The 24090-nt window shown below is 44.8% G+C and overlaps 5 protein-coding genes across 5 annotated transcripts; 2 read left to right on the plus strand and 3 right to left on the minus strand.

The window, feature by feature from the left end:
* Nucleotides 1563-4929, plus strand: LOC8067086 (glutamyl-tRNA reductase, chloroplastic). The gene is made up of 3 exons (XM_002464376.2): nucleotides 1563-2110; nucleotides 3043-3284; nucleotides 3404-4929. The coding sequence occupies exons 1-3, from the start codon at nucleotides 1882-1884 to the stop codon at nucleotides 4535-4537; spliced, it is 1605 nt and encodes a 534-aa protein (XP_002464421.1). The 5' UTR covers nucleotides 1563-1881; the 3' UTR covers nucleotides 4538-4929.
* Nucleotides 15309-16057, minus strand: LOC8067087 (zinc finger MYM-type protein 5). The gene is made up of 2 exons (XM_021448574.1): nucleotides 15497-16057; nucleotides 15309-15332 (listed from the first exon to the last, which is right to left on the minus strand). Exons 1-2 carry the CDS (start codon nucleotides 16055-16057, stop codon nucleotides 15309-15311), a joined length of 585 nt encoding a protein of 194 aa, XP_021304249.1.
* On the minus strand, nucleotides 16973-17603 carry LOC8065200. The gene has a single exon (XM_002466937.2). It carries the CDS (start codon nucleotides 17588-17590, stop codon nucleotides 17309-17311), a length of 282 nt encoding a protein of 93 aa, XP_002466982.1. The 5' UTR covers nucleotides 17591-17603; the 3' UTR covers nucleotides 16973-17308.
* Nucleotides 18677-21010, plus strand: LOC8065201 (thylakoid lumenal 17.4 kDa protein, chloroplastic). The gene is made up of 3 exons (XM_002464377.2): nucleotides 18677-18953; nucleotides 20156-20402; nucleotides 20569-21010. Exons 1-3 carry the CDS (start codon nucleotides 18759-18761, stop codon nucleotides 20790-20792), a joined length of 666 nt encoding a protein of 221 aa, XP_002464422.1. The 5' UTR covers nucleotides 18677-18758; the 3' UTR covers nucleotides 20793-21010.
* LOC8067088 lies at nucleotides 21008-22881 on the minus strand. Its single transcript, XM_002466938.2, has 2 exons — nucleotides 21874-22881; nucleotides 21008-21752 (listed from the first exon to the last, which is right to left on the minus strand). The coding sequence occupies exons 1-2, from the start codon at nucleotides 22728-22730 to the stop codon at nucleotides 21497-21499; spliced, it is 1113 nt and encodes a 370-aa protein (XP_002466983.1). The 5' UTR covers nucleotides 22731-22881; the 3' UTR covers nucleotides 21008-21496.

Here is a 24090-nt window from a genome sequence, read left to right on the forward strand (position 1 = left end):
AGAAGATAAGGGCGGCAGCCAATGAGGGGCCTGAGGCCACCACACTCCCCTCCTGCTACCCTATTATCCTTCCGCCTCATCTCTTCCCTCCTCCCCGCCGCCCCGGTGCGTACCCCACGTCCCCACAACACAACATGTGCAGCCATCCAACATGCACATAAAAATAGTAACAGGAGCTTGGGAAGTTGCCAAGGCCTCCAATTTCCACAAAATCTCATAGTGGTCCATGATTTTTCTTCCATGCAGCAACAAAAACTCACGTTACAACTCTCTCTCTCTCTCTCTCGAACCCAAACAACCGTTAAACAAAGAACCATTAATTCATAGAGTTTGTTCGCTTAGAAGAAAAGTCATGGCTGAGAGTACTGTTCGTTGATTTATTGTAAGAGAAAAATATTACTGAATAGTTGATAGATTCGACACATAAACTCAAGAGAACAGGCTCATATTCTACTTCAACATTTACCATCACATCAAAATTCATTGTAAGCTTCATTAAGATACTTGTATATATACTCATAGGAAAAAAAGGATGTATGTATAATAATTGTGTATGCAAACCAAATGTGTGAACCCGTTCTATTACTTATGAACTGTTAGGTTACAGTTGGTAACACAAACATAATGATTTAAAGTTACGGAAGTTATCGGACAGAGCTATGATTGAACTAACTTTCATTACATTTACATTACTGTGGAATCAACCAAACAACACGTAAGTGTAACCAACATGTTAAAAAAAACAAACATGATTCTTCTTGCAACGACATAGGGGTTCAATATAGAATTAACTCATTAGGATAAGTTTGTAAAATAATACTCCCTCCGTCTCTGGATATAAGACGCGATTTAACTTGGTGCGATCTTAAGAAAAACACTATTTTGACCTATACTTTCTCTTATAGTATAGAATTTATATGAACAATAGTTTGATCATTAGAAAATATTTTTAAATACAAATCTAGTGTAACTGCTTTGTAATACAAATTTTTGATATAATTAGATTAATGATTAGTTAATGATAACAAAGTCTAAATTTTAAAATACATGTATGTCTTATATTCCGAGATGGATAGAGTAATACAAAACCTATTAAAGTTCAGTTTGACAGAACAGAAATCCAGGCCTTGTTTAGTTCACTCCGAAATCCAAAAAGTTTTCAAGATTCCCTGTCACATTGAATCTTACGGCTCATGCATGAAGCATTAAATATAGACGAAAATAAAAACTAATCACACAGTTTGACTGTAAATCACGAGACGAATCTTTTGAGCCTAGTTAGTCTATGATTGGACAATATTTACCACAAACAAATGAAAATGCTACAGTTCCGAAAACTTTTCAGTTTTCGGAACTAAACAAGGCCCCAATACGATACTCTGTACTTGTTTAGATAGAGAGAGAGATTCGCTGTATGACGAGGGCTCATACGTAAAATATTTTTGTAGCATAGAAAATTCCGGGCCGACCCAAAGACCTAGCCCAAAGGCACCCCACCACGTGTGGGCCCCACACGCCCTTCCGCTCCGGCGACTCAACAACCCCTCCAGCCGGCGCCCTCCTCCCTCCCATAACCTTTGGCTCCAAGCAGAAGCCTTTCTTCCTCCTCTCCTCTCCTCTCCACCCAACTCGTCACCTCCCTCGGGCCAACGCGAGGCCAAACCCAATTCCCACATCTCCTGCCGCTCTCACCGAGGACCCTTCCCCTTCCCCAAGAACTGCACCGAGTCCTAGAGCGGGAGAGAGGTAGAAGGAGGAGCCCATAAGAGTTTCTCCTCGCCTCTCTCTCTCCCTTCCTGCTTATCTGTCTGCGAAAAATTCTTGTCGCATTGGTTTGGTTCCCTTGCGAAAGGAGGCGGCTTTCTGTCTTCCTTGATCTACATGATGGCGAGCACGGCGTCAGCGACCGCCGCCGCCGCCGCCGCGGCATTCGGGGCTGCCGCCAAGCCGCGGGGATCGTCGTCGGCCCCCTGCGCAAGGGTGGCCGCCGGCGGCAGGCGGCGCTCCGGGGTGGTGGTGCGGTGCGACGCCGGCGTGGAGGCCCAGGTGCAGGCGGTGGCCAAGGCCGCCAGCATCGCCGCGCTCGAGCAGTTCAAGATCTCCGCCGACCGTGAGTGCCTTGCCCTCAAATCCGCCGCCGCTGTTACCTTCCCTGTAACGTTGGGATGCCTCGGATTGTGCCGGCCCGGCGAACTGATTCATGGATCATTTGCTTCGCTTCCAAACTATTGCTGCTGCATCATTTGCGTCGCTTCCAAACTATTGCTGCTGCAGTTGGGATTAGTTTTGGTCGGGTACAGGTCAAAAAGGTGGGGTTGGTTTGGGGAGGAAAAAGAGTAGGTGTGAACTTGCATTGTCCTGTTGCAATTTTGCCTTGACCAAGCCTAACCTGAATGTTCATTGCACTGCTATTCATTAGAAATGTTCGCTGCCTAACTTCTTGCTAAGTAAAATTGGTATGTGAAGTAGGAGACCAGGTCGCATGGCATCAAAGAGAAATTAGCTTCTGCCATTTTGCAAGGGGTCGTGGGGATGAGGAAACTTGCATCCCGATTGGAACATCGATTAGTTTTCTTTCTGAACTGAGTCAGGCCGACAATAGGGAGTGGAAAGTTACAATCTGGGGATTTGTTCAAGCAGTTAACTGATTGTGGAGCTATATGTTTCACAGATTGGTGGAGCTTCTGTTTGTTTACATATGTTCGATGGTGAAAAATTAAAGGACTATCTTATCTATATCCACCAAAATTACATGTTGTAAGAACCTAGGAGTAAATGATAGTGTATGCATATTTAACTGTATTCCTATTGGTCATGCATTTTGTGCAGAAATGTTTTGGGGGTTCTTTTGTTTTGGTCATATTCATCTAGTGTGAGCATGTTATTTTTACCCTTTAGAATTTGCTTGAATAAACATCTTTGAAAATAAATTAATAGAGCTTTATATTGATGTGCAACTATATCCAAATTATCTATTTCAGAAATAAATTGCTTTGCTCTGTGCAGTGTTTGACAATGTTTTAACTTTATATTCACTACCAGGGTACATGAAGGAAAGGAGTAGCATAGCTGTGATAGGCCTCAGTGTGCACACAGCACCTGTGGAGATGCGTGAAAAACTTGCGGTTGCAGAGGAACTATGGCCCCGTGCTATTCAAGAACTTACAAGTCTAAACCATATTGAAGAGGCTGCTGTTCTTAGTACCTGTAATAGAATGGAAATTTATGTGGTGGCCCTATCATGGAACCGAGGTATCAGAGAAGTAGTGGACTGGATGTCAAAGGTGAGAACCAATTGATCAACTCTATTTGTTCAGTCTGTTGTCTTTTTGCCCCAGTTTCTTGGCTGCTCAGAGACAGATTAGGAGAGATTCCCTAATGCGTGTTTTTTAACGATTCGCAGAAAAGTGGTATTCCTGCTTCTGAGCTTAGGGAGCATCTGTTCATGCTGCGTGACAGTGATGCTACACGCCATCTGTTTGAGGTATCGGCTGGGCTGGACTCTTTGGTTCTGGGTGAAGGACAAATCCTTGCTCAAGTTAAACAAGTTGTGAGAAGTGGACAAAACAGTGGAGGCCTGGGAAAGAACATTGATAGAATGTTCAAGGATGCAATTACAGCTGGAAAGCGTGTGCGTTCTGAGACTAACATATCATCTGGTGCTGTTTCTGTCAGTTCAGCGGCAGTTGAATTGGCCCTGATGAAGCTTCCAAAGTCTGAAGCCCTGTCAGCTAGGATGCTTTTGATTGGTGCTGGCAAAATGGGAAAATTAGTGATCAAACATCTGATTGCCAAAGGATGCAAGAAGGTGGTTGTGGTCAACCGTTCAGTGGAAAGGGTGGATGCAATCCGTGAGGAGACGAAAGATATCGAGATTGTGTACAGGCCGCTCTCAGAGATGTATGAAGCTGCAGCTGAAGCTGACGTGGTGTTCACGAGCACTGCATCTGAAACCCCATTGTTCACAAAAGAGCACGCAGATGCACTTCCCACTATTTCTGATGCCATGGGTGGTGTTCGGCTTTTCATCGACATATCTGTCCCAAGGAATGTCAGTGCGTGTGTCTCTGAAATTGGCTCTGCACGAGTATACAATGTTGATGACCTGAAAGAGGTGGTGGAAGCCAACAAGGAAGACCGTCTCAGGAAGGCAATGGAGGCGCAGACAATCATCACTGAAGAGCTGAAACGGTTTGAGGCATGGAGGGACTCTCTGGAGACCGTTCCAACCATCAAGAAGCTGAGGTCATATGCCGACAGGATCCGGGCCTCGGAGCTCGAGAAGTGCCTGCAGAAGATCGGGGATGATGTTCTCACCAAAAAGATGAGGAGAGCTATCGAGGAGCTAAGCACCGGCATTGTGAACAAGCTCCTCCACGGTCCGCTGCAGCACCTGAGGTGCGATGGCAGTAACAGCCGCACCCTTGATGAAACGCTCGAGAACATGCACGCTCTCAACCGGATGTTCAGCCTCGACACTGAGAAGGCGATCATCGAGCAGAAGATCAAGGCTAAGGTGGAGAAGACCCAAAATTGAGGACATGAAGCAATTTTTCTTAACCGTGTATACATACCCTCCAATCCGATTCCAATTTTTTTGATCATTTCACTTACTGAGCTCCTCCCCTGCTTGCTGAGACGTCAACTGTGCCGCACATTAGCGCCATGGCAGCAGCTCATTCTGTTGAGATAGAGTGGCAAATTGTCTCTACTCCAGCTGCTTTTCTTTGTACATTATTGCTTGAGCTGCTGTGACAAGAGCTCCATTCTTCGTAATCTTAAGCTATATACTTTATTCGGACGACAGGAATCTATCGATGTGGCTGATGTTGTTTCCCCTTTGGCATTATACTTGTAAGGTTTACTATATGAGAGGATTATCTATTTGGCACTGAAACAAATAACTCTTCCATATATAGCACTTCAAAATTTGAACTTCCTTATCTAGCACCGACTTGAAATTTCCTTCTGTAAATGGCACTACCGTCCATTTGATAAACTAACGGTGTCAAGTGATAGCTAAAATGACATGTATGCCCTTTCTGTGTAGCAGCAAGATGTACAATCTGCTTGTGAATTACTCCCTCATCTCAAAATACAAGTTATTCTAAGAATCTTGGAGAGTCGAACCATTCCAAGTTTAACCAAAATATGATATCATAATAACATTTATGATTACATTAAGTTTTTCATTAGTTATATTTTCATAGTAATATCTATTTGATGTCATAAACTTTTCTATTATGTTGGTTAAACTTGAAATGTTTTGATTCTTCAAGATTTTTCGAATGACTTGTAAATTGGGACGGAAGGAGTATAAAACATGTTGTCAAATAGCACCGGAAGCAAATATGTGGCCATTCATCGCATCCATCGTGCACAGCAGGAGGAACATCTAGGACGCATACACTCGTATTACATTGCTACCGGGAGTAACTGAAATCTGTCGTAGCAAAAGTGTACAGAATTTCCCTTCAACGTCCGGTACAAGCCCACTCACGAACAACACCTGCATAGCTCTGGAAGAACGCGATGATCGACGCAAAAATCCAGGCCCAGATAGGCGAACAGCTGAGATGGGCGTTGGTTCCTCCAAATCTGCGCGACGAACCGCGGGAGAAATCGCGGGAGCGCTCGACTGCTCGGGGAAGACGGTCGCGGGGGCTTGGCCAAAATCGGATGCGGGAGCAATAGATGGAGGGGTATGATGGACATATGGAGAAAAAACTGACATGCTCAACACGGGATTAACAGATGGACGGTGAAAATGGATGGTAGTGCTATTTATGAAAGAAAATTTTAAGTTGGTGCTAGTATAAGTTTAAATTTTCGAGTGCTATATACAAAAGAGTAATTTGTTTCAGTACCAAATAGATAATTCTCTTTACTGATATTGTATACCTTTTACGTTAGCCCTGTATTCAGATTGTTGAGCGCATTAACATTTCCAAAGAGTTTAACCTTGTTTCTGTAGAGGCCGGATTGGTTTGAGTCATATGCACTTAATTTCTTCTGTTTATTTCCAAAGAGTTTAACCTTGTTTCTGTAGAGGCTGGAGTTGGAGCTGGAGCTCGATGTCTCCTAATATATTTTGTTATTATTCTAAAATAAATTACCACACATCATGAATATTAATCAAGCTGCTTTTTTCATATTTAATACTTCTAATCAGTATCCAAATATCTTGCTCACCTGTTGCCCACTGCTGCAACTATACTCACCTCCTGCTCGGTGCACAACTACAACCTTCACCTCCTGCTACATTTCTACCTCCACCTCCCTCACCACATGGATGGGAGGCAATTGTAAGCAGTAGCACCTGGTTTATTGTCATCGTGTTTTGTGTCTGTGTTAGTAGTTTTGGCCATTGCGGCTACCGGTTGGTTTTGTTACTCCTAATACAAAGAGAAGAGAACGGGAAGTCATCCAGGCGATATTGAGCTACAGGCGTTGTCGTCGCGGAGGACGAACCAACTGGAGACGATGTTACCTCCGACTTCAACAATTCTGTCCACACCGACCCTAGCATTTGTTTACTTCATCACAAGAATTGAATATGCACTTTATATAGGAACTGAATGTACCGTTTTTTGCTAAGATTAATAATGTGGGAGTATATTAAGCTTTTGTTTACTAGTGACCTCCATGCTTACTGTTGTCACCACAATGACCGGCGGCAGCCGCAGTTTAAGTTGCATCTTTGATACTTAGAAGAGAAATCGTACAATTCTCAGAGTTCTTTTGGGTGCTTAGTTTGACAATTATGTGGCATCATATTTTTGTGAGTTATCTAAGTCTATTTGACATAAGCATTAGTATATCGTCCTACAATACATCTGCTCTACTACCCTTAGGCCTTGTTTAGTTCATCCCGAAATTCAAAAACTTTTCAAGATTCCCTGTCACATCAAATCTTGTGCCACATGCATGAAGTACTAGATATAGAAGAAAACAAAAACTAATTGCACGGTTTATCTATAATTTACGAGACAAATTTTTTGAGCCTAGTTAGTTTATGATTGGACAATATTTGCCACAAACAAACGAAAATGCCAAAATCTAAAATCTTTTCAGAACTAAACAAGGCCTTAGTTTCCTTTGATTAGAATGAATTCATGCTGATCTGTAACAATCTAGGTGGCCACGCAGATCGCCCGTTCCAGTTGACAAGATAGAGTATCATTTACCGGGAGTCAAAGGATATCAGATTGCGACAGTTAGAAACATGTGACCATATGCCTGCAACTTCCCTGTGAATTAAGTTGTACTGTCCTTGATCTCCTACTCCTAGGCAGCAATCATATATGGCCTTGTTTAGTTCACTCTGAAAACTAAAAAGTTTTTAAGATTCTCTGTCACATCGAATCTTGTGGCAAATGTATGAAACATTAAATATAGACGAAAACAAAAACTAATTACACAGTTTAGTTGTAAATCACGAGACGAATCTTTTAATTCTAGTTAGTCTATGATTGGATAATATTTGTCACAAACAAACGAAAGTGCTACAGTACAAGTTTTCACTTTTCGGAACTAAACAAGGCCTAAGCCACCATGTCTAGGAAATGGTTTGAGACGTACGGTATGGTTTTGGTTTGGATTTGGGAGGGTGAGTGGTGGGATGGTCTGGGCCTCTGTGGTTCAATGTTCTTTCAGGGAACAGTTGATGTGCTCTGTTCAGGGCGATGTCATTGTTCGGTGCCGAAGAAGAAAGGGAACCCAGGAGCCGGGCGGGACGACGCTCATCAGTGTGAACCTCTTGATCGCGAGGCCCCGGCCCTCCCAACTCCCATGCGTCCATCGTTTTCGCGCGGTCACATCTTGGACGACCGCGAGCAATCCGGGGAGGAAAACCAGGGTTCAGTTGCTTGCTGTAGCCAGCTCAGCTGTCGAGGACGAGGTGTACTCTGTCTCTGCAGCGGGGCTGCAGTTAATGACTGAAACCTTCACAGGTTCAGGCATGTGACATGCATGGTTCCAGACTTCCGGTTCCTTGGAACACTCATCATGCTTCTACTACTTGCGGATGGAACACTGTGGCGTTGTCCGAGAATTTTAAGTTCAGGTTTGTTTGGTTTCCCTGACATTGAAGCGCAGTGCAGTGCAAGAAATTCACTCACGTGGCATGAAATCCATGTAAAATAGAATACTCCCTTGATCTAAAAGTTGTTTTAGACAAGGTATCATTTTTTCCTAAATATTTTTTTATAAAAATAAGAGGTTAAAATCGTGTTTTGGAGATCGTAATGCTGTCCTAAACGATTTTTAAATCCTATACGAGAGTATTGGTATTTCTTTTGTTCATTCGTTTATGAAGTAGAAAAGGCAATGTGGCTATGACTCTAACCGACCTAGCACTGATGGCTGATGGACACCTGTGTACTCTGGCCTTTGATGTCAAACTATTACACCTACCAATGAACAAATGATACGGTGCAGTTTGTGCTCTTCTGCGCCCGTCAAAGACTTCTACGTCATGCAAAGCAGAGACATGCATGTCTTCTAGCCCAATGTGTACACATCAGCCATTGCAAAGTCCCGGCTCTATCCTGGCACATTTTTTTTTCTTTTTTCTGATAGTAGAGCAACAGAGCATGGCCATGTGACATGTGAGTGAGGGTTTCAGCGTAACTGCCAAAGCAAACAAACTCTTCTTGAAATTTATGCGCACTGTTCTCTTCAAGACATGCCGTAATTTAATTAATATTATATAAGAGATCAATCTGTCACGACGTCACGTCGCCGATGAGAAGTCAAGTCTGTGCTCATCATGGCATTTACTTCTTTAGACTTCCAATGGAAAAGTAGTTGGCGATCCATAAATCTTCTTCTCACTATAAAGCACCAAAGCATCACATTTGTGTTCAGACAAACACAAACTTCTGGGTCCAGTTCTTCTTCCTCCTCTCTGATTCTCTCTACCTCACCTCTTCTCTAACGTTTCTCTTGAATCACAGCATCGAATCATGGCGAGAAGACCTCTAAAAGCCAGGCCGACGCTGGTGCTCATCAGTCTTCTTCTAATGGCAGACCTGGCAAGCGTCGGCTATGGCCGAAGAGTTGCAGAACTGGGTGTCTCAGGGGTCCGCGACAGCGGAGGCTCGCCGCCGGCCAAAGGCTGCTGCTTGTCCAACCAGGCATCTTCTTCAGCGTCAGGGCGACACCTTGGTGATTGCTGCAAGCACATGCACGTTGTGTCCAAGAGGTTGGTGCCCCAGGGGCCAAACCCTCTGCATAACTGAAGGAGAAACCGTTCTGCACTTGCAACTTGCAACGAGAGATAGTCAGAGTTTTTTTTTTATGCTGCCATACAGAGTGATTAGTCAAGCTGTTAGTTCTTTCGTGAGGTCATGTAAGCTATAGGCTTATTAGAGCTTAGTTTGCTGCAACTAGTTCATACGGTCTCTCTCTCACTTTTGTCACTTTTGAGAGCTGCTCTTCATCAGTCAGTCAGAGACTGAAACTTTGTAGTAATGGATGGTTGAGTGCAAAGCTCTTGCAGCAGAGGCCGGAATAAAATTCCTTTATCTACAAAATTCATTTTGATGATGAGAATTTTCACTGGGATTTGTGACTCTGACATTGTATTTTAATTCCCTACATGCATGCTTAACTGTTATAGTCTTTTCAATGGATTTTCTCAGATGACGATTGAAATTGTAGGATGGGAATCACATCTAGTGGTCAATTGCAGTGCAAACCCTCTCTGCAAGTGAAAAAATAGCACTAACTAACTAACTGCTCGTCCAAGACTGACTCGCATACAGATGCGTGTTCTTGTCCATGTGCAGTGCAGACTAGAATAACATCAGCTCTGTGATGTCTTTGATAGAAATAGAATAGTGCTACGATGATTGGTGAGTTAGCCAGTAGTACACTCCAAGGGTTCTAAAAAATAAACATCAGCCTTGTTGATTCCCAAACGCCTCGTGACAAGTGATGAAGTATGATCCAAATGCGTACCATTGTTTAGTCAGGCAGGTGGCAGCTGATAGATTAAAGAAACAATGACAGTAGAGGATAATTTTTATTTTCTCTCTTCCGCTTCTCGTCTTTGAGTAGTTGATGGTAATTCATCAGAAAATGGCACAAGTAAAAGAAAGATCTTATGTATTGTTCAGCTGTAACAGTCACGTAGGCTGGGTTTAAGAAAACTTAATGCGACATGATTGGAGTTGACGAACACGTTAGCACCGCGGCATTTTCTCTCAAAGAGTGGAAGAGGATAGGTGGGGACTGCTGGAAATTCTGCAATTTTTGGTCAGCTGGGTATATCCTTAATTGATGTTCTGAACTTTCAACTGTACGTGTGAGCAAAGAATGCAACTCTAAACTTGTTTGTCCTGTTGTTAATCCAAATGGACAGGGGGTTTTGACCCTGGAATGGAACTCTAGAAAATGTTAGACACCAGAATTAACTTTCTACCAAACTGCCCAAAGCCCCAAACAGGCGATGTAGGATCGTATTCACTGGATGCTCAGTCAACTTTGTGAATGGAATCTAAAGTCGGCTGCCGTCCAGCCCAACTGCTCTTATGTATTGTTCAGCTGTAACAGTCACGTAGGCTGTGGTTTAAGAAAACTTAATGCGACATGATTGGAGTTGACGAACACGTTAGCACCGCGGCATTTTTATCAAAGAGTGAAGGGGATGGATAGGTGTGGACTGCTGAAAATTCTGCAATTTTTGGTCAACTCTAAACTTGTTTGTCCTGTTGTTAATCCGGATGGACATGGGTTTTTGAGTTTTGACCCTGGAATGGAACTCTAAAAAATTTTAGACACCAGAATTAACTTTCAAAAGATGGGCAGGATTACCTAGATGTGGCCAAACTGCCCAAACATGCGATGTAGGATCGTATTCACTAGATGTTCAGTCAACTTCGCTCTGGAATCTAAATTCGGCTGCCGTCTAGCCCAACTGCTCTTTTGCCCTCGAGTAATCATACAAGCAAGCCATGATGTCACACCATATGAGATATTCAGATGACGACGAATCTGTCATGCATTAGACAAATGCAACATGTAAGCAATAATTAGACGAATCCAAAGCTGGAGTAGCAGCAAGGACACGCCACCCAACCCTGTGATGCTCTGCTACTTAACTCTGGAACTGAGCCCGCAGTCCTCGCCGATCAGCAATTCAGTTGAGCATCAACTTTTACTTGCCCCAACTCCATATCCCTTCCAGTCCAGCTTTCTTGCTCCTGTTCTCCACCACGTCAATGAGGACTTCAACACGGCGTAGCCTGATGCTATTAGCATGCGTACTGCTAATCGCGGAGCTTACCAGCTTCAGTGAAGGGAGGCTAATCGTCGGCGTCGCTGGAGAAGACGAGAGGCCGCCGGCGTCTTCAGTGGAGGAGCAGATGTCCAAAATGGCAAGAGCGCAAGAACATCTTGGCAGTGGCTCTCCTCCCGGCCGAATGTATCAAGCGTCCGCAAGACCGGTGCCTCGAGGCTCAAATCCCCTGCATAATCGATAGTTCAGGTGACCTCATTTTGTCTGGCAATCCGTAGAAGACAAGGCGCACTCACGACACACACCCTGTGCAAGGCTGGTCACGGCGGTGATAAGGGAGGCCTCGCCGTCGCCGGTGGCTTCGCTGAGCGTTGGCTGGACAAATGGGCATGGCAGTGGCAGACGACTGGAAGGAAGAAAAGGGAAAAAAATAGCGAAAGGCAAAAGCAAAAATGGTGGTCTGCCAGAGAGGGCACATGGGCCTAAGTGGGTCTGGAGTGCAGCGGCTCGTTATCCTTCCACCGTTGAAAGCGGGTGGTATTCGCTGCTCTGTTAAACCAGCCTCACGCAATGCCCACCGCTCTAGGTGCTGAGACACCAAGGCTTTCGCCAAAGTGCCCACAACCCACTACCAACTTGGAACGGGCGGGCCACACACAATGCAACACCAAGCCCAGGTCCAAGCGCCACAATTGGCATCCACACCACCTTGTTGCCCCCGCTCGGGTGACAAGCAGTCGCTACTTGCTCAGCGAGTGAGCCACTAAGTGATGGCTATTTAAGTTGGTGTTATGCTCTCTAAACAGGCAATGTGGTACTAAACAGCACTAGTGTCATGTCAGCTGGCAAAGCTTTTGCTTTTGAGCCATTCTTAACTTGTGGGGAGAGAGTGGGCCTTTCATGTAATTTTGTCACCTTGGGCCATTCTTAACTTCTCTTGATGGTTGGGCTTGTCTGAAGAATTTTCACAAGTGCTGCACTGCTGGGTGAGAAAATGAAACTGTGAAAGTGGCCGCATCCAACAAGAAAGAAGGGCGTCAGGCGTCAGCTGCAAGAGCTGCTCACTTCCATAAGACCATAACGATATCAAGCCGTCAATCTGAGCTCTGTATCTCATTTCAGATACGGATGGAACTCAAATTACTGCTTAAACCTTCTTTCCTCCTTAATTGGATGACAGAACTTCTGCACTTATGTTCAAAAAAAAGAAGAAAAACTCAATTTAGTACCTGTTTTAAGAATACCTTTTTTTTTAGAAATCAGATTCTGACTCATCCTTAGAAACTGCTTCGCACCACTATGATTCGTCCATATTCATTGAAATTCCATACGCCACTGAAAATGGGACGTACTGCATTCCTGGTGTAGTAGTGGTGTGCATCATGCATCACAACGTTACTGCAAGTACATGTAAATTTCTGTACAAAGGTACACCGTCGATGAACAATGAGATTCACAAATCTCTGCATTAGATTTATAGCATAGTATAAGACAAGATGCAAGCATATGATTGTTTGAGTTATAGCACAGACACTTCAAGTTCACACAAATTTTGTATTGTAGAGCAAATATCTACTAGTCATTCCTGTAGGGGCCTTTTGGCCCTTCCAGTTGCTTCAAAAAAAAAAAAATCTACTAGTCATGCAAGCGTCAGGAATGACGCACGCAATTGAACTAATCGGGTTTCTACTTCCCATTGAGCACCCATCAGTCATGAGCATTGAGCACTCATCAGTCACCAGTCATGAGCATTGAGCAGCTCTCTTTCTCGTAATTTCTTCTTTCCTTAGATATGATGTCTTTGTGTGTGTCATGGTTCTTCGTCTTCGCTCATCTGCCCCTGATAGCACATTCTGCATAACTAAAGAAAAAAGGTAATCAGTATCAGACAAAATCCGCGGTGCGTGATAAATTGTAGGTATCATCTCCAAGACAACCAGTCAGTAGTTTGAAGGTTTCGCTCTGATAGAAGTTTCCTAAATCATTGGAAATATATTCTAGTTTTTATAATTGTATGTGACGCCTTAAATCAGAGTTTGATTGTATCCCATCCAAACGCAGACTCTCGAAAATTTTGTTGGCACGCGCTGCATGTCTCTGCGAATCTGCGCCCGTTGAGGACTTGAGGGCACTGGCATGTGATGAGCTGAAACGCCCAATGTATGCTACTCAATCCATCCCAAATTGTAAGTCGTTTGACTTTTTTAATATCAAGTTTGACCACTCGTCTTATTCAAAGTTTTGTGCAAAATATCACTTTTTTTTGTTGTGTATTGGTTTATTAATAAAAGTTCTTCAAGAATAACTTAAATTTGACTATATTTGCATAAATTTTTTGAATAAGACGAGTGGTCAAACTTGGGGTAAAAAAAGTCAAACGACTTACAATTTAGGATGGAGGGAGTACTTTGTTTCTCCTTATTTATTTAAGGCCCATTGGTTGATCAGCACGACGAGGCCCAGACATCATGGACGGTGCTTTTTTGTCTTTGTCTTTTTTTTATTTACAAATTCTTTGCTAAGAATTGTCTGATAGGTTGTTACAATGTTAATACATTATTCCAATACCTTGATCAGTTCAGATACTTCAGTACTGAACTACTGAACAAAAACTCTTGGACATTGCACAAGGAAAAAGGGTAGAAATCTAGCTACAAGAAACATTTCGCAAAAAAAAAAAATCTTATGGGACGTAAACCATGAATAGTGTAGTTAGGATGCTGGACCGTCCCTGTGCCAACATAAACTTTCGCAACATCAGCTGTGTCATAGTCATGTGGCTTGAATAGCTTGCGGCTGGACCAGTACGCGTAGTAAATTAGCTAGCCAAAATTTAAGTGCTGTTTGGAACGCAGAATTTACAGGAATCATATATGAATTTCACAAGAATCAGTTCAATTTCATAGAGAAAACATAGAAATAGAAATATTTTCCTGCATTTCAAATTAGTACCCCCTCCGTCCATCGGTTCAATTTCACAGAGAAAACATAGGAACAGAAATATTTCCCACATTCCAATCTACTACTCCCACCACTCCAAAAACTATGTATATTATTTTTAGCTTTTCTAGATACAATGTTTATATTATGTATTTGACAGCGTATACTCCCTCCATTCTCATAAAGAAAGTCGTTTAGGACAATAACACAGTCTCAAAGCCTAACTTTGACTCCTTGTTTTTATAAAATATATTTATCAAAAAGTGGTCTATGTATAGTTTTATGAAAGTATTTTTTAAGACAAATTTATTCATATGATTTTTATATTTTCAAACTCAACAACTTAAAAGTTATTCATGAATTATATTTCCAATGTTTGACCCAAACCTTGTCCAAAACAACTTTCTTTATGGGTATGGAGAGAGTATCTAAGTACACAACAAAAACTACATTCTAGAAAAATCAAAATGTCTTATAATTTGGCATGGTGGGATTACAATATGGATGCAAGTGGACTAACCTATGAAACCCATTTACATCCCTAGTTGACAGTACAGAGGAATACAAAAGAACATTATGCCTTTAGCTTCATTTTGCAAACTTGGTGGAAATTCTGAAAAAAAAAAGAGATGATAGTTCATACATTCAATTGAGCATTGCATCATTTAGCAAAATTTCAAGACAGATTATATAACAAATGAAGTATAAAAAAACTGAAGGAAGCGTAAAGCTAAGGGCATATGATCTGAATGTCGTTAATCCAAAAGGCCTCACGATTAAAAAATTCCAAGGCGTGCCATTTTTTTATCAGGCGGCAGATTAAAGAAACAAAGTGCAGTACAGGCCAACGTTTTTGTGACGCTTCTATTCCATCAAATAAAATCATCAATCATGACATGAGGGCCACTCTAATGAGTCCATATGAGTATATATAACCATTAGACCAATGAGATGAGGACGCCATTTGCAATTAGACATGTCCAAACTTGATGCACATGCATGACTAGTCTGAGAATAATTATCTGAATATTTTGACGCCAAAGCCGCCTCATGAGTACTTCCCATTTAACTTTGGTTCTACCTGATAGGATCCCTTTCCTTTTGAAGTTCTCGTTGAACAACTTTATCAATCGTTTGATTCTTCTGTAACCTGAGACGCAGTTCACACCAAGTAGCCATTTTCATAACATGTTCTGCGCCAGTTTCATGCTCTCTAAGTCTAGTGCCAAGATGACGCCAGTTCCTAAAACCCTCATTTGCTAAATGACCTTTTCCTTGCCCCTTTCTCAACAGTTTGCAACAGAAACAAAATACTCTATCAAGCTCCTTGCTGTACACAAGCCATTCTCTGTCACACTTTTCTCCGTTGGAAAGAACTCTAGTGTATGATGATGCAGAAAACCTTCTGGAGAATTTGTCTTTGGGACCTTTCTCAATGGACATGTCTCTTTTAGGACCCTTCTGCACCAACATATCAACCATTTTAGAATCAAGCGCATCCCAAGTTCTTGGATCAAATATATCCGCCTGCAAATCATTATCGATGCCGATGCTGTCACCTTCGATACTTGGTGATGTGTCCAGGCTGGAATTAACTACATCAGTATGGCCACTAACTTCATCAGCAATAATGGCAATACTAGCACGATCACCTTGAACCATTTCAGCATTCTGAGCCTCGACTTGCAATCCAATGTTAGCATCATCACCATGACGATCATCTGCAGGATCAACATTTGGAGTTCGATTCTCAGGACTGAACCGAGATTCTTTCACAACAAATCTGTCAAGAGCGCCCTTCTGAGACTGAGCAGCTGCTTCTAGTCTTCGCTTCTTCTTTCGCTTTTCATGGCCAGATTCATACTTCCTATACATGACGTGGCTTGAGATCTGCTTGTGATCCAAACAAAACTAAATTAACAAATGCGACTCGAACGGTACATATGCATGAATTCTAGGGTTAGCACTTAGCAAGATAAGGAAATATCGAACCTTGACAGCGCCGCCACTTGGGTTGGGTCTTGCCGTACGTCTCGGCGCCGGCGGCCACCGGTCAGCACCCGGCACGGGTGGCACTGGGTCGCAGGAACTAAAGAGCTCGAGATGATCAGTGTTGTCTGACGTACCTCATCTGCTACTCCCTACCCTTCACATTCCGCGTATCGAAGAACCGAAAACACTCCAAAAGTTAGTGGCCGGCAACCGCGTTGATCAATCAGATGAACAGATCAGTGTGAGATAAAGAAAGAGATTGAGATTGGGAGAGGAACCTAGAGGAGGCTGGAGGCAGGAACGTGCAGGCGGCGGCAGGAGACTAAGAGGCGCCCAGGTGGACTGGTGGAATACCAAGGAATCGATGGGGTCAGTAACTCACGGAAGAATTGGGAAGGCCGTGTGTATACGATGAAACTCCTCTGCTCCTAAGATTTAGCGGCCCAATTATTTTTTTTTTCGCGATCGGGTTTTTTATTAAGAGGAAGTTTGGCCAAGCTCAATAGCGAGGAGCGATCAAGTACGGTTAAGAGCACACACCTAGCTTTATCAATTCGTACGGCGTAATATTGCTAAGGGAAATGCACTCTAGCGTGATTATGTGACACGCGTAATATTGCTTTTTTTTGTCGTTGTCCTGGTGGAGGTTCTGTTTGGTAATCATGCGCGATTACCAATCAGAATGCTTGTTAATCTGTAAGTTGAACTTAGCCTTTTCTGTCTCCTCTTAATGAAAAACGTATATGATTGTAGTGCGACACGCGCGCGAAGGTAAATGCATATGCATGCAGACGAACATTGAATCTTCAAATGACACACATCTGAAATTTGCTGAGTCGCTCGAGATCTCTTCAGCAATTTTTGAGCCCATGCATAATAAGGGGAAAAAAATAAAAAAGAATCAAACGATCATCAGACAACTCACGGTACGGAGTCACAGATCCATGCATCAACTGTTACAATGGGGACGCAGACACGCAGTGCCGCATTTTTTGTTCTTGGCTATAAGAACACAACCGATAAATAAATCAATATAAACGGATGGAATCATCACATCACGCATGGTGATCGAACGCCCGGCCGGCCCCGCGATCCATGCCATTGCCATGCCTGGTGCTGGTGGTCACAATCACATCACATCTTGGCGGTGGCGAAGGAGGCGGAGGACCCGGACCGGTCGTAGTAGTACTCGGGGATCGGCTGCGGCGGGCGGGCGAAGGAGCGGTTGGCCTGCTCGAGGTCCTCCTCGTCGTCGTCGTAGTCGCCGTCGTCCTCCGCGGTGTGGAGGTGGATGCAGGAGCAGCGCTCCAGGGACGCGAAGAAGGCCGACGCCACGCCGGTCGCCACCCACATCGCGTACCCCTCCATGATGTTCCCGTACGACAGGATGCCGCCGTTGGCGTTGATGCCGTTCATGGCTGCGCCGGCGGCGGAGGGGGGGGGGGGGGGGGGGGGGGGGGGGGAGACGATCAGGCGGTGGACGATTCGGTTGGTTTGGTTTGCCTTCTTCGGTTTCAGACCCCGTCTCTGCGTGGGATGTTGTTGTTGTTATTCTGATTTTTTTAGACAAAAGACAATGGTGATTGTTCCGAAATTAGGAGAGAGAGCCTGTCAACTTCTTACTTTAGAATTAAGGTTGTGAGCCATGCACAATGTTGGGTTGTTTTCTGTGCCCAAAGGAGAACAACAGGAGTTGGAAAAGATGGTGGTGATGTCCCTGAAAAGTGGGCGTCCTCATCAATTGGTTAATGACGCACAAAGACAGTGCATGACATGTTTTGTGCTTCGACATGCTGTAGTGTTGATTGGAAGATGGAGGAGATCCTAGCAGATGAAGCAGCATCCATGAGCCAATATATATAAGCCTTTGAAGAAGCAGAGTTTCAAGACTGTCATGTCACGTAAAATAAAATTTTAGATGAAATACTCACTCTAAATAGAGAATTTTATTTCGTAGTTTTATAGGCATTTAATTCCACGTGTCAATAGAGTTTCATCTAGATGAAACCAATTTCTTTTCTCTTTTTTTAAATACACTATCATGTCATCAATAAAATCTATATAACAACCTATTTAATGCAAATGATACTCACACGAAATTCTCATTAAGACTGGTCTAATTTAACCTCAAAATTTGAGATTTCTTTATAGGACGGAGATCTATTAGTTTTTAAATAAACTTTTGGCTTCTCGGCCAGCCGAAAGATCAGATTTTTTTTTTTTACTTATAACATGTTTTCAGCTTTTGGTTCATATATCTTCGAAAGCCAGCTTTTTAAAAGCTAACTCAACTGCCCACTTCCATAGAACGGAACATGACGAAGAAAGGACCAGAATTCGTCCGAAAATAGACCGGGCCGGGGTTTGTGCTCCCAAATGGTCGCGGCGCCTCGAGTCCCACGTGGGCCCCATGGGGCCTCCCGCCGAAGTCGGGAGGACAGGGACACGGTGGCACGGATAAGCCGATAAGATTAGCGTGGAGAGCTCGCTCGCTCCCGACTCTGCCTCATCGCCACCCTCTCTTCTCCCTCCCCTTCCCCTTCACCTCACAAGCCACCTAGCCGCACCGCATTGGCAATTTGGCATGGCGTCGTCCTGCCTCGCCTCGCCGTCTGGCGCCGCGCTCTGCCGCCCGCGGCGGCCGAGGTGCCGCGTCGTCGCGTGCTCGGCGGCCGACGCCGAGCCGGCGTGGGCCAAGGGCGCCGGCCGCCTCGCGTGCGGCGTGCTGGCGGCCTGGGCCGTCGCGTCCGCGTCCAATCCGGTCATCGCCGCGAGCCAGGTTGGTGAATCTGAATATCCCTCTTTCGTATCACACATTCCCGTTACTGGCGGGGTGCAATTTCTGGAATGTAGTTTTTTTTATCGATGACGTCACGTTGCAATTTCTGGAATGCAATTTTTAATCTCTGTCAAATGTTAGTCTCGGTCTGGGTCACTGGGTGTGATTTTTCTGATTGAATTGAATCGGCCTCACCCTCACTTTTTGCGATCTGATAGCAGGCATCATTATTTACTGTTTCCGTTAATTCGGTTCAGAATAAGTTGCTGTAAAATATTCAGAGCTGCTCCATTGAAAATTCTGTACATGGAAAATAATAACTAGTTAAGTACAAGATGTTTTTCCTTAATAAAAATTCTAAAAACGCTGGAAGATTTTGAGGGTTCTGTTAAAAGAGGTATCGGTACTTCACTCTCAAAAGCTTACAAGGTATTTCTCATGGTCGTGGTGATAAAATCGGACCAGTCTCAGGAGTCAGGACTTCAAGCTGTTCCAGTTAAAGAATATATAGTACAGCTACCGCAGCATTTGGTGTGGGCTACTGCAACATGCCAACATCAGTTGTTGAAGCTCAGCACGTTATTCGATTCAATTTTCTATATGTTCTGACAAGCACCTGAAATTTAGCATCACTTGCGCTCAATCTAAAGCTAGAAATAAATTCTGTTCTTGGTTAGTCTTATGAGACTTAAGATTGGCACTGCATCTTCAAATGTGGGTTCTGGTACTGTGGTGCAGCTACAGAGAAGAGGGGGATATTTGTGGAGAAATAATTGTGCTTTATTTGGTGATCTGTTTAACCGGATGAAGCATGCCCATTTTCACTTTGCTTAGGTTGAGTTGTGACCTATGAATACATTTTACTCCCTCTGTTTCAAATTATTAGACATTTTGTGTTTTCTAGATACATTGCTTTTACTATGTATCTAAACATAGTGTATATCTAAGTGCATAGCAAAAGATATGAATCTAGAAAAGACAAAACATTTTATAATTTGGAATGGAGGAAATACTATTTTAGCTTTAAGACAAAATTAATCTTCATTTTCTTTTTGATAATGTAAGTGTGACCTGAATACATATAGTCAATCTACTCAGCAATTTCAGAAGCAGCATCATAAATCTAGGACTTCTTTTGCTTACTACAGTGCTGAATTACTTTACTGACATTACATTATTTGCTGTTTGCTTTATTTTGTTAGAGATTGCCTCCACTCTCAACGGAGCCAAACCGATGTGAGCGTGCATTTGTGGGGAACACAATTGGTCAGGCAAATGGGGTGTATGACAAGCCCCTTGATCTCCGGTTCTGTGATTACTCGAACGAGAAAACTAATCTAAAAGGCAAGTCTTTAGCTGCGGCGTTGATGTCCGAGGCAAAGTTTGACGGCGCTGACATGTCTGAAGTTGTCATGTCCAAAGCTTATGCTGTTGGTGCAAGTTTCAAAGGTAGTAACTAATTGTGCACCTCTTTTTTTTAACCAAAAAAGTGTACAGCTTATTCTGTTGTTCTTGTTCACTGCACAATATTTGCTGAATTGTTTTACTTATACTGTGATACAGTAATACTGAATGAACAGAATGATGAGCTCTTCTGGTTCAAATGCTTTTTCAGGAACTGACTTCACGAATGCAGTGATAGACCGTGTCAATTTCGAGAAGGCCGATCTCACAGGGGCAATCTTCAAAAACGCAGTTTTGTCAGGGTCGACCTTTGATGATGCAAAGATGGACGATGTCGTGTTTGAGGACACAATCATTGGCTACATTGACCTTCAGAAGCTATGTACAAACACCAGCATCAGCCCAGATTCGAGATTGGAGCTGGGCTGTAGGTGATTCAGCAGAGTTCAACCCTATCGTTCATGTTAATATATATGTCGATATCGTCCGTTGAGTGTTCATGCCTGTCTATAGAGCCACCATGACAAGCCGCAAATCCCCAGCAGAAAGACGTGATGCCGATTTTCATCATATCTATGTATCTATCGATCTATGTACAAACCTCTGTATATCTCAAATATCAGCAGCAATGTAACCATGCTCCTTAGTTCTTACACTTGGAAACTTAAATAAACATCCCATATATATATATACATATATACATAAAAGGAAGCACTATGGTTTCCCCACACACATATTATTATTGTTCACTCACAATGCAGTTATAGCAACATTTTACTATCTCATGATGGATCCATGGCATGGAATGGAAAGATGCATGGATGATTTATTCTACATACTACTAGTACTATAGCATCACACGCTCTAACATGCGCTAGCTTTGCCAACATTATTGTTTGCCTCCTGGTGAGTTGGCTCCTTGATGCGCATCCATCTACTATAGTATACTGGAAAACTGGCCCCTGCAAGGGCCGATGCTGCTCAGCTGTATAGCCATTGCCGGCCATGCGGCACCGGTGATACCTAGACGCACGCACCATCTAAATGGCCGGCCCGCCGCCGGGCACTTGCCGGTGGTAAGGTCTTTTCTTCTTGTCTTGTTTGGATGCATTGTATTTTTCCGATCCAAGCGCTGCGGTTCATTCGACGTCGTTGCCGTTGTTCTGCTTGCCGCTGTCGATGAGGCAGGTCTCGACGCCGCCGGTCATCCAGAGGAACCACGCGTAGCTGCTGCGGTGGTGGCTGCTCTCGGGCTCCTCGTCGATGGCGCCCGTGAACATGTCCTCCGCGCCGCCCATGTCGCCGCGGGCGTGCCAGAGGAACATGCCGTACCTCCGCATCGCTTCGCCGTCCGGTGGTTCGGCGGCCACCGCCTGCTTGAAGTACATCTCCGCCCTGTCGTGGTCACGCGTAATAAGAAACCAAGATTCAATCAAAAAGGTTAGTTATTAGATCGTGATTGAATGAAGGGTTGCATTTGCAATTTGCATGCATGCATGCATGCGCCAAGAAGCACCTGTTGATGTCCTTGTCGAACTCGTAGAGGAGTTGCGCGTAGTTTGACAGGATGAGCGAGTTGGCGCCGCCGCCTGAGGCGATGACCCTCTCGTACGCCGCCTTCCGGCGCCGCGCGCGGGCGCTGTCGATCTCCTTGATCTCTTCCTCGTCGAGTTCCTCCTGGCCGTAGCCGTAGCCGTAGCTGTCCCCGAACAGGCCGCCGCCATGCAAGATGCCGATCTGGCTCCACAGCTCCTTCTCCATGTCCGCCTCCACCAGCTCCGGCATGTCGTCCTCGGGTGGTTCCTCCGCCGCGTCCCCGTTGCCGTCGGGGTGGTGGTCAGCCTGATCTGCTGCGTTGCCCGCCGCCGCCGCCGCCGCCGCCGCCTCGGGCTTCTTCGCCTCCATGCGGCCCCTCTCGGCCTCCACGATTGTGCCGAGGCAGCAGGCGACCATCCCGAGCAGCCCGACGGCGAGGTCCGGCGACTGGAGGTGAACCTTGCTGAAGACCCACGCCACGGCGCCCCCGGCGCCGCGCGCGGCCTCGGCGGCGCCCCCGGCCGCCGCGCCCTGGACGGCCTCCACGGCCTTGACAAGGGCCGCCACGGCGCACCCGGCCGCGCTCGTGGCCGTCGCCCGCGGCACCCCTCGCTGCGCCGCCGCCTGCTTCCGCCTGGCCTGGATGGCGCGCAGCGACGCCGGCACCGCGGCCATGGACGGCGGCTGCTGCTGCTGCTGGTCGTCCCCGGCGCCGCACGCCGCGGGCCTGAAGGATCGGGCGCTCCTCCGCTCCCCGGCCCTCGCGGGCGCCGCCGGGAACGGCGCCAGCGCCAACGGGACGCTCCTGGGCATGGCGACCACGCTCGCCGGCGTCATCCTCGCGCGCGACTGACCGGGGAGGGAAGGTGCCAACGCAACGCAACGCAACGCAATGCTAGGGACTCTCTCTCAAACGGAAGGGTGTTGATGTGGAACAACGGAGCCTCCAACCGAAGGCGGAGTGGATCGGAATGGTGATCTAGCTTGCGGATGCGGAGAGGGAGGGGGAGGCAATGGCGGCATTTATAGGGCCCCCGGGCGGTGCCACGTCGGGGGGGAGGGAGGGTCGTGCTCCTGGACGATGCGTGCCTTGCGCGCCAGTTCGGGCCAGTTCAGCGCCTGCTTAATTTCGTCGCGGAGCAAGGGGGGAAAAGGCTCGGCCGCGCGCTGCTCTCGGCGAGGGTCGTTTCGGTGGCAGCACCCGCTCGTGTGACGCATGGCGTGGCACTGCACCGTGGTAATCGAACCTGGACGGGAAAGGTGTCCTTGGACCTTGGCCGATGCGAGCAGAGAACTGGCCGCAGCGCAGAAGGATGCAGGAAAAAAAAAGATTAACCAATCATTTGCGAAATTAATTAATATTGTTACTCCACATGGTAGAAATGATATACTGTTCATTTTCTTTTTTAGATAAAACAGCATTAAATAAATTACTCCAGGTTGTGCGGCATGTGAGTGTTCCGTGTTCCAAATGTCACAGCCTCGGATTTTTTTAAGAAAACTTGAAGCGATACTTAACATGACTTGGATTGATTGTTCTAGATTATAAATCTTTTCTTATAACCAAACTAATTTAATTGTCTTATATTACCATGGTGTATTGTGTGTCATGCGATGTGCGTACACGAAACCAATGCTATGAGGTTGGATTGCACGATACGAGTATGATGTGCGGTTGTGGTATTACACGTAAAAAGAAAAAAACAAATGTGTGATCTATTGTCACCTCTAGCAATCTGACATGGAAGAATTGTCGCACGTTGTGTTGTCGTATTAGCCTACATTGATCTAGCAGAATCAAAGATAACTATGAGTTGGCATCAATATTCACACTAAACCCCAGTTGTTGATGCAAGAAACAACACGCGGAACTTATTCAAAATAGGGTACACTGTGGCACCAAATCAACACTACAGGTTGGATTGCACATTAAGTGTAAGATGTATGGTTGTCACATTACACGTCAAAAGAAGGAATCAAATATGTGGTGCAATGTGGGCTTTTGAATGTTTTAGATTATATTTCTTTTAATTTAGTGAAACTAATTTAATTATCTTATATTTACCATGGTCCATTGTGTCATGCGATGTGTGTACACCAAACCAATGCTACGAGGTTGGATTGCACGATAAGTGCATGATTTGCGGTTATGGCATTACATGTAAAAAGGGGAAAACAAATATGCATTCCATTATCA

This window comes from Sorghum bicolor, chromosome 1, assembly GCF_000003195.3.
Source record: "Sorghum bicolor cultivar BTx623 chromosome 1, Sorghum_bicolor_NCBIv3, whole genome shotgun sequence".
Taxonomy (NCBI): domain Eukaryota; kingdom Viridiplantae; phylum Streptophyta; class Magnoliopsida; order Poales; family Poaceae; genus Sorghum; species Sorghum bicolor.

Bases quoted from the DNA above. Each gene is read 5' to 3' on its own strand.
- LOC8065201 (XM_002464377.2), top strand. From the start codon at position 18,759: ATGGCGTCGTCCTGCCTCGCCTCGCCGTCTGGCGCCGCGCTCTGCCGC. The intron at 18,954-20,155 runs GTTGGTGAATCT...TTATTTTGTTAG, and splicing joins CGGTCATCGCCGCGAGCCAG to AGATTGCCTCCACTCTCAAC. The intron at 20,403-20,568 runs GTAGTAACTAAT...ATGCTTTTTCAG, and splicing joins TGTTGGTGCAAGTTTCAAAG to GAACTGACTTCACGAATGCA.
- LOC8067088 (XM_002466938.2), bottom strand. From the start codon at position 22,730: ATGACGCCGGCGAGCGTGGTCGCCATGCCCAGGAGCGTCCCGTTGGCG. The intron at 21,753-21,873 runs GTGCTTCTTGGC...TGACCACGACAG, and splicing joins TTCGACAAGGACATCAACAG to GGCGGAGATGTACTTCAAGC.
- LOC8067087 (XM_021448574.1), bottom strand. From the start codon at position 16,057: ATGTATAGGAAGTATGAATCTGGCCATGAAAAGCGAAAGAAGAAGCGA. The intron at 15,333-15,496 runs GTATTTTGTTTC...ACTGCGTCTCAG, and splicing joins ACAGCAAGGAGCTTGATAGA to GTTACAGAAGAATCAAACGA.
- LOC8067086 (XM_002464376.2), top strand. From the start codon at position 1,882: ATGATGGCGAGCACGGCGTCAGCGACCGCCGCCGCCGCCGCCGCGGCA. The intron at 2,111-3,042 runs GTGAGTGCCTTG...ATTCACTACCAG, and splicing joins GTTCAAGATCTCCGCCGACC to GGTACATGAAGGAAAGGAGT. The intron at 3,285-3,403 runs GTGAGAACCAAT...AACGATTCGCAG, and splicing joins TAGTGGACTGGATGTCAAAG to AAAAGTGGTATTCCTGCTTC.
- LOC8065200 (XM_002466937.2), bottom strand. From the start codon at position 17,590: ATGAACGGCATCAACGCCAACGGCGGCATCCTGTCGTACGGGAACATC.